The sequence below is a fragment of the Elephantulus edwardii genome, unplaced genomic scaffold (assembly GCF_000299155.1).
Source record: "Elephantulus edwardii isolate Elephantulus edwardi_28Jun2011 unplaced genomic scaffold, EleEdw1.0 scaffold00159, whole genome shotgun sequence".
NCBI lineage: Eukaryota > Metazoa > Chordata > Mammalia > Macroscelidea > Macroscelididae > Elephantulus > Elephantulus edwardii.
The window spans coordinates 4,046,064-4,056,051 of NW_006399909.1; the positions used below are offsets into that span (position 1 = coordinate 4,046,064).

The 9,988-nt window shown below is 37.3% G+C and overlaps 1 protein-coding gene across 1 annotated transcript in view; it reads left to right on the top strand.

The window, feature by feature from the left end:
• The window catches only part of CDH12 (cadherin 12, type 2 (N-cadherin 2)), an 851,782-nt gene that overhangs the window by 681,295 nt on the left and 160,499 nt on the right, over positions 1–9,988 (top strand). Inside the window, exon 5 of the mRNA XM_006895122.1 lies at positions 2,343–2,510. Within this exon, the coding sequence (XP_006895184.1) occupies positions 2,343–2,510 (168 nt within the window). The remainder of the gene's footprint in view (positions 1–2,342; positions 2,511–9,988) is intronic.

Consider the following 9,988-nt stretch of genomic DNA (forward strand, 5'->3'; position numbering starts at 1 on the left):
GAGAGGAGTGAACGGCGGGGGCGGGGAGGGGGGGAGAAAAGTACAACAATGAATGAATGGAATTCCAAAATCTCTGTAGATGTTCATTGAAATTAAATAAATAAATTAATTAAAAAGGTGATTGTGCCCTCAGGCCTGTAGCTGTCTGGCCTCTTGTTACTTGTTTTTAGGATGAATATTCTTGGAAGTTATACAGCACTGTCTGTAAATTTGAAGTAAGTTGGAGTTTCTGTGATGCTGAACACTGTGCCATTGGTGTGTCAAATGCCATAATGGCTTCCCATGGTGGACAATGTTTGATGGAGCTCCCAGAGTTGAGAAAGGCTTGGAAGCAGGAGTGTCATCCACTTCCTAAACAACATACCTCTGGAAAGTCTATGAATGTAGAGAAATGAAGATAGTTAGAGACCAGGGTTCAGGTCTTTTGTTCATGGAGTCGCTATGAGTTGTGCTCGACTCAACAGCACTTAACAACAACAACTGTGAATAAGTTAGCTCTGGTGGCCTAGTGGCAAAAAGCTGCATTGCAATCCCGAAGGCATGTGGTTTGAGGCCATTAGCTCCTCCATGGGAGAAGGATAGGCAGTCTCCTCCCATCTGATTACCTGCCCCTGAAAAAATGCTGGAAGGTCAGCTATGGGTCGATTCTGACCCTATGGTACACAACAACAACAATGTGAATAAATACGCATTATGAGTTAGTTTCACAAACTCAACAGAAACACAGAAATATGAGTTGTTGTTATGTACCATTGAGTAGACACCTGCTGATAGCTGACCCTTCAGTGGGTTTTCAAAGGCAGTAAATCACACTGGAGGAGATTGTCCATCTCCCCCCTGTGTATCAGCTGATGGATTTGAATCACAGGCCTTTGGGTTGGCAGCACAACTTCTTGCCACTAAACCATCAGAGCTCCCTATTACAAATCTCCCTTATAAATATGAGTTGTTGCTGCCATATACTGTCAAGTCAGAACCAACCCATAGGTGGCTCTCCAGTGAGTTTTCAGAGGCAGTTAATCACCCTGGAGGAGGTGAGATCTATGACTCTATCGTATAGTTATGCATTCATTTACTCATTCAGTAAATGAAATACATATATTTCCTTCTAAATAGTGGGTGCTTTCCCACATAGGTCTCTTGGCAGCGCAATAGTTAACACCTGACCATTAACCTGAAAAGTTGACAGTTTGGACATACTGGTTTTCAAAAAAAGGGATGACATTCTATTGCAGTAAAAAGTACAAACAAACTGTATGAATCTATAACACATGATTTTGTCCTAAGTGGGGTTTCACTCAATGGCACTGAGTTCAAGGTTCTAGGAGAATCCGCTAATGAGAGATAAGCTACTATTGCAGAGTTGATTCCAACTCACAGCAACACTCCAGGTTTCCCAAACTATAAAGCTTCACACGAATAGAGGCTCCCTATTTTTCCACAGAGCAACTGGTAGATTCGAACCAGTGGTCTTAGAGTTTTTCAGTGTCAAAGCTTAATGAAATATAAGGGAAAATTCTCCTGTTGAAAGATGTAAGTATTCTGAATGATAAAGTAAAATACATTAAAAAAGAGAAGTTTAATGTTTCTAAGGAAAATTGGAAAAGAAATGTATCTACAACGATAGTGCATAAACACCATCTCTCCCAGCTGCTGCTAGGGAGAAACACGCACAATGTCTTCCCAGTAAGATTTATCATCTCAGAGACTCAAGAGAGGGTTGCTCTTAGTCATAACTGACTCAAGGGCAGTGACAACAATTAGTTAAAGAAGCCTAAAGACAATGCAGTGCCTCTGAGTTCATTCCTGCTGATGGCAACCCTCTGCCTGGTATTTGTGACTTTAAATCTATAGACAGCCTTTTCTTTCTCCCTCAGAGAGGCTAGCAGGAGTCAGCTGTCAATATTTAGTCATTAGCCCACCCTTCAGTCTACTATACCACCAGGGTTTCTTATAAATTCTCTAAAAAATCAAAATAAGAACAAAGAAGGGAAATGATAAATAATCCACTCAAGAATCAAACATGCATTCTTTCAATATTTTTTCTTATATAGAAACTGCTGAATAAATGTTTCTAACTTGATTGATACGATGACTGTTGATTATTTGAGGGGAGGTATTCTTTACATAACATTTTCAAATATATTTATTATTGTAATATGTTCACTTATGCCCCAATCATTGCCCATTTCTGGCCGTTTACTTTTTGAAAAGGACATTAGTTTTTGTTAGCATGACTTTGCAAACAAATGTATATAGAATGGTTTTGTAAGTTCAGCCAATTTTATTTTAGAAAACATAACCTAATTTGTGTGCTTTATCATTATCTTTCCCGGCTCAAGGTGTGATTAGAACAGCTTTGCCAAACATGGATCGGGAAGTCAAAGAACAGTATCAAGTGCTCATCCAAGCGAAGGACATGGGAGGACAGCTGGGAGGATTAGCTGGAACCACCATTGTCAACATTACCCTCACTGATGTCAATGATAATCCACCTCGATTCCCCAAAAGTAAGCTGCCATTCTTATTTTGTCTAAGAGCATGGCTTGGATTTCTTTTTCTTTTTCTTTCTTTTTTTTTTTTTTGTTCTTACTGTAGCCTCGAGTGTTACAAGAATTGTAACCATATTCTATACAGGTTGAGTCTATAGGAAACAGAAACTATTGTGTAGGAATTCCATACATTCAGAATTGAAACTGTCAAACAGTAATGCCTATCCATAGAGCTATTTTTTCTGGAAAATGATGAAAATTAATCACTAATTACATCCTAGATCTTAAACTATGAATTCACATTAAAGTCAAATATACGTGGGAAGTTAAAATTCTTTATTGTGTCATTTCTTATTAGGAAAGCCATGTTAACATGTATGTTCCAATTTAGCTAAATATTGTACATTTTTAACATATATGCTATTTCAACTTATTTATGTACTAGTTAAGACTTTTCTGCCTTCTCCTTAGTGATCATATGCGCTGAATCATTTCTATGCCTCTCATGTCCATATCAGATGACATTACTAAATGCTATTTACATTACATCTGCCTGGCTATTTCATTTCAGTTTGGCCTTAGGTGAAAATTGCTGTGGATTCCACGATAACAGCAGGATTCACACCTGTGTGTTCTCTGTAACTTGTGTTTTTATTGAAGACGGGCACTTCTCACTTAGGCAACATCCCAATTTCTTTTAGCTATCCTAGTTAGCACCATTCAATGCATAGTTGATGCCTATTCAAAGGAGTCAGAATTCAACTTGATGTTGATTTCAGTGGTTTTCCATAATGGCTGATGCTATCATTTGGTGTTTACTTACATAAACAGTTAAAAATGAATTATGTGTTGATTTATTAAATAAAAAAGTATGCTACTGGTAATACAATATTAAATGGACATTATACAATCCTTAGCTTTACATGTTCATATTTAATACTTGATAAATTAATACAATATTAAATGGACATTATACAATCCTTAGCTTTACATGTTCATATTTAATACTTGATAAATTTCCCATTTTTTTTCTTAACATTACCAAACTATGTTTTACTTTGTGAAAACATTTTTCTTGGTGATCAGGAAATCAAATTATCAAATGTGGAATGGTAATTAGAAACCATTATGCTTTAGGGAATGGAGGGATGTGATAAATGACTGCTATAAAATATAACATGCTAACTGCCTCCGGAAACTCTGTGAACCTGGAAAAAGGATGAAATTTATACAAGCATTCAGGTCTTTCATTTACAGGGTCACTATGAGTCGTCTGTGACTCAACGACACTTAATAACAACAATAACTAACAAACAGTCTTAGAGTAAAACTTTCCCGTACTTTATTACTCAAACTCAAAACTTTATTGTTATCTCAAAGTTTTACCCCAAAATTACCCTCTGTTTTCTGAAATTGTCCTAAAGGCTGCAGACCATCCATTTTTCTTGCAGAGCTTGCATTGAATTTGGATTTTCAGAGACATCATTTATATTTAGCATGAATTAAAAAAAATACTACTTCTGAAATTGTGCATGTCTTTACATCAATGCCTTTTTCTGTCATCTCATTCTGCATTACATCCTCAGTGAAAAAGAAAAAAAAACCAGATATGTTATCTTTATAAACTGCATTTCTCATTTGGGCAGAAATACTTCTCACATGGAAAAAATAAAGTACAAAAAAATTTCTTGCAGAAGGTTGAGCCAGAATGCTTCTTGGAGGCAAAGAAAGTGAAGTTTTGTTTCACATACTTCGGGCATGTTGATAGAACAGGTTGTTCCTTAGAGAGGGAACTTAGAAAGGTGGAGAGAAACACTCTCAGCCAGGTGAATTGACACAGTGACTGCAGCATTAGGCTTGACTGTTTCAGAGATTGTGAGGGTGGCACAAAAGTTCAGATCTGTTGTTCTTGAGTCACTAAGAATCATACTAGACTCTGAGTTGTAGTTGACTTGACAATGCATAACAACATTGACAGTAAATGGCCAGAAATATAAGCTGTGTTTTAAGAGACCACTGGACTGGGGCTTAGCTGTCATATGGATTCGGGCTAAAATCAGAGTATTAGAGGATGTCTATTTAGTTTTTATAGACTGTGCAAAGACATTTGACTGTTGTGGGAACACAAGAAATTATACCTGACATTGAGAAGAATGGGAATGCCAGAACATTTGATTGTGCTCGTGTGAAACCTATACCTAGAACAACAATGCAATTTGCCAGTATCACAGTAGAAATGAAATGGAACACAGAAAGATCAAAATCCTATGCACTGTTGAGCTAAAATGAACTGGTAGTGGCTACTTTGAATCAAGAAACAATGATCTGTTATGTTGGGAATGACAGATTGAAGATTGGTGTTATATTCAGAGTCATAAAGAATATTTCAAGATCTATCTGTACAATGCTGTGAGTGATAGGATAAAACCATAAATACAAAAGGAAGACCTTTGTGGAGCCATTATTCAAATAGACTCACCAACCACGAAAGCCAAAGATGATCACTTTGAGAACTTCTACCAACTTTTCATCCTCAACCTGATGAAAAATGTAATCAGGATGCATTAATAATAATTGAGGACAGAAATAAAAGCAAAAAACAAACAAACAAACAAAAAAAAAAACCAGGGATGAGGCCTAGGAGTTGGTAAATGACCTAGGTGGCAGGAATAAGACTAGAGAATGGATGATTGTGTTTTGTACAGTCAGTGATTTTTTTCATTGAAAGTCCTTTTTTTTTTTTTAAAAAAAAAACCATAATTGGTAACTACTGATGGACTATGCAGGAATGCGACTGACTGGACCTATGGAAAGAGTCAAGAGTTTCTTGTAGCCAGATGTATTTGTTCATGCATGTTATTCAATCAGTTATTATTCAGTTTTGTTGCTGAAAACAACCACCAAAAAATTTCCTCTTGTTAACTTCATGAGATGACTAATTTCTTGTTTCTAGACACACATTATAATCCGTTGTTGTTAATGTTGTTAGGGGCCTTCACGTCATCTCCAACTCAGAGACCCCATAAAGAATGGAAGGATACATTTGTCCTTTCCATCCCCACAATTCTCTACTCTATCCGAGATGGTATAATCTCTTACCATTTTTTAATCCTCATGTGCTTTACCTTTGTGTGTGTACCTATGCTTTGATCGCAGTGCTAATGACCTACTTTTATCCATTTCTGACCAATAAAAAAAGGAAGCAAAAGGCTCCTGTGCATATGTGATACAAACAGAAGTGATTTGTTGACTTCTTGATGCTGTGAAATAGATAGTCCCTGAGAGCTTACAATAGCCAGCCAATTAGAAATGATGGCTGTATATTGACTATTAGCTAATGCATGCTGAAAAGTGATTTGCGTGAATATCCCTGTACCAGTAATTGAACGGTATAATCAAGACTTTAGAAATAAAATAGCATGTTTTTTAAAAAAAGTTTAAGTAGTTTGTCCAAAGCCACACCTAGTCTAAAATGGTAGAATAAAGGTGTAATTTAGACAGTCACTTCAGAACTTTGACTTATTACTCCAGTCTCTCTCCATTTAAAGTTATTGCCTCTGTTTGATCAAAATATACCATAAAAAGGAATAAACTTTCCACAAATATGAGTAGAAATATTGTTTAAAAAAATAATACATGATCTGTTAATAGCCCTCTATCTTTGCTTGTATAAACAAAATAAAATTTCTTTGAAAATACTATTTTTATATTTACATGTTTATTTACTTACCATAATCAAGTTTATATATATATATATTTCATATATATTTTTTTCCCATCTGTCAAAAATAAACAGGAAATGCTGATTGTTTCCATTACTTGAATTTTAAATAAAATAAAAACCAAACATTCAATAAGCTGGTCTAAATTATACAGTATGGAATAAGATCAATTAAGGTGATGTGGTAAATTCACATCCCACCAAATACCTATACTTCTCTCATTCCTTCCTTCTACAAAATACTTTTGTAAATACTATGAAAACAACTTAAGTGTAATAAAGTAATTTCTATACAACAGGGAACAAAACCAATTGAATATTTAAGAAATTGAATAGGGCATCTGCTTCTTCTTACTTTCTGTCTTAATAATAAAAATAGGAAACTATTTGTTAGACAGATAAACTCAGCTATAGAATAAGAAATTAGTTACTGTTCTATGACAATTCCAAGCTCAAATTCATGGGGACCAACTGGATTCTGGTTCACAGTGACCAAATAGGACAGAGTAGAACTGCCCTATAGGGTTTTTAAGTCTGTAATCTTGATATATACAGACTACTATTCTTTCTCCAATAGTAGTTTGTATGTTCAAATCGTCAACATTTTAATAAGCAGCCTAATGGCTAACTACTGCACAAAAATTGCACTAATAAGAGGATTAATCAACTGCAAAGGAATTGAATCTGATATATAGCAACCCTCTACTGGGTTCCCAATCCTATAAATATTATGGGGGGGACAAAAGACTATGTCATGTTATTTTCCTCCCATGGAGTGACTAATGGATTTTAACTGCTAAAGTTTCAGTTAATAAGCCATTGTTGTTGTTGTTGTTATGTGCCGTTGAGTCGCTTGAGAATCATAGCGACCCTATGTACAACAGCCCTAAACCCTGCTCTATCCCTTGCCAATCTTTCTGTCTCTGACACACATATCTCCATTACCCCAGTGACAGAATCAATCCATCTCATTGAGGGTCTTCCTCTCCTGTGCCGTTCCTCCATCCTCTCAAACATGACTGCCCTCTCCAAGGGCTGGTCCCTCTTTGCAACATGCCCAAAGTATGTCAGATGAAGCTTCAGAATCTTTGTCTCCAAGGAGCAACCTGGCTTTACCCTCTCCAGGATGAACTTATTTGTTCTCCTAGCAGTCCATGGTATATTCAATACTCATCTCCAGCACCACAGCTCAAAGGCATCAACTATTCTTCTATCATCCCTAGTCATTTTCCAGCTTTATGAAGCAAAGCAAGTAATGGCATAGACCATGGCCTGTATCAGGAGCACCTGAGTCTCCAGACTGACATCATTGCTCCTCACTATCTTGGAGAGGTCTCTGACAGCAGACTTTGCCAACTCAATACTTTGGGAAATTTAATTTCCTGGCTCCTGGTGCCAAGAGTGTTGATTGTAGAGCCACACAAGCTGAAGTTGTCAGCAATCTCAATCATCATTGTGTTATGAAGTTGGCCTGAATCAGAAACACCTTACTCCTCACACTGACATCATTATTCCTCAATAATTTGGAGAGGTTCCTAACTGGAGACTTACCAAATGCAATATGTGTCCTTATTTCCTGACTGTTGGTACCAAGGATGTTAATTGTAGCCCAGGTAACAGAGGTTGTTGACAGTTTCAATCTTTTCTCCATCCACTCTGATGTTGTCTATCTGTTCAGTGGTAAAAATCTTTGTTTCCTTGATGTTGATATGCAATTCATAGTGAAGGTTACATTCCTTGATCTTGTACTTCAAGTTCTCCTCACTTTCAGCAAGAAAGGTTGTGTCAACATCATAACACAATGCTTTTAGTGACAAGATAATGTCCATACACATTCAAGGAAGACATGTTAAAGCCACTATTATTCAAATGTATGCACCAACAACTAGAGCCAAAGAAGAGCAAATAGAAGATTTCTACCAACTTTTGCAGTCAGAAAACAATTGAATACACATCCAAGATTCATCAGTAATAACTGGTGACTTGTATGCAAAAGTTGAGAATAAGGAAAAAGGATAGTTGTGGGAAAACATGGACTTGGTGATAGAAATGAGGCTAAAGATACAATGATAAAATTGTATACAATCAATGACTAATTTATTCACTGCAAATATCTTTTATAAGAAACACAAATGGTGACTGTAAGAATGGATTTGAAGTCCTATGCACAAGAATGAGATTGTTTATATCTGTGGAAAGAATTTTTGGGGACGCTCAGTATCAGCTGTGTAAACTAGACCTGGTGTAGATTATGAAATAGACCATCAAGTACTCGTATGTAAGCTCAAACTGAAGCTAGAAAGGATTAATGCTTGGAAGTATGGAGGGTTAGCACTGGGCAAAAACATCCTGGATGAGATGGATTGACACCGTCATTTTAGCAACGGCGGTGGTTGTGTCAGAGACAGTGAGTTTGGCTCAAGGTAGGGCCAGAATTCAGAGCTATTGTTTATAAGATTGCTATGAGTCATAATTGACTTGATGGGGCACAAAGACGATGACAAGAACAACTACCCAAAGGGAGCTCTTGTAGTGTAGTGGTAAGAAGTTGCACTCCCAACCCTAAGACACAAGGATCAAATCCACCAACCATTCTGCATGAGAAAGATTGCCAGTTCCTTTTCATGTGACCTAAAGTCCCTGAAAAAGTGCTGGAGGGTCAGTTCTGAGTCAGTTCTGATTCAGTGATATGCAACAAGAACTAACTAATGGTTTGATGTGATTCAGATTCACCTAGGTTTATGATTTCTAGAATTCTTGTGTGACAGAGTAGAATTTCCACGGTATCAGAAAAGAATGGTCCCATGGTCTAGTTCAACAATTATTTTTATGGTAGTGTACCTTAGAGTACATAGCATGCCTTTATGCTGGCAGCACAACTCCTTTCCACTATGCCACAGGAGCTCTCAGCTCAACAATCTCCCACATAAATACGTGTATACAAACGTACACACCATGAAGGGGATTTCTACTCTGAAACACATGAGTTTGCCATGAGTAAGAATCAACTTGTTTGCTGTTACTGCTATTGCTTTGTGTCATTGGGGTGACTACAACTCATAGCCACCCTGTGAACAACTGCCCTATCCTACACCATCCTCATGATATCTGTCATGCCCAAGTTTATGTGGTAGTCATTGTCTCATCCATTTTTTTCAAGGCCTTCCTCTCTTTAACGGACTCTCATTCATTCCCAGCATGATGTCTTTCTCCAAAGACTGGTTCTTCCTGAAAACATGACCTCTGTATAACCAAAGATCTCCAAGTGATCTTTTAGCAACCTTCCCTCCTTCCCCTGAAATAAAGAATAAAAGACTATCTGAAAATTTATACGAATAAAACTACGTTGTTGTTGCTGTTGCTTTGTGCCATCTAGTCGCTTGTGACTCATAGCAACCCTATGTACAGCAGCCCTAAACTCTGCTCTGTCCTGTGCCAAATGCAGTGCCTCTGACACACACATCCCGATTACCCCACTTACTGAATCAATCCACCTCATAGAACGTCTTCCCCTCCTGCACTGTTCCTCCACCTTACCAAGCATGATGTCCCTCTCCAAGGACCTGTACCTCCTTACAACATGTCCAAAGTATGTTAGACGAAGCCTCAGAATCCTTGACTCCAAGCAACAGCCTGGTTATACCACTCCAGGATGAATCTGTTTATTTTCTTTGCAGTCCATGGTACCTTCAATACTCTTCTCCAGCACCACAGCTCAAAGGCATCAATTTTCCTTCTATCCTCCTTAGTCATTGTCCAACTCTCTGATGCATAA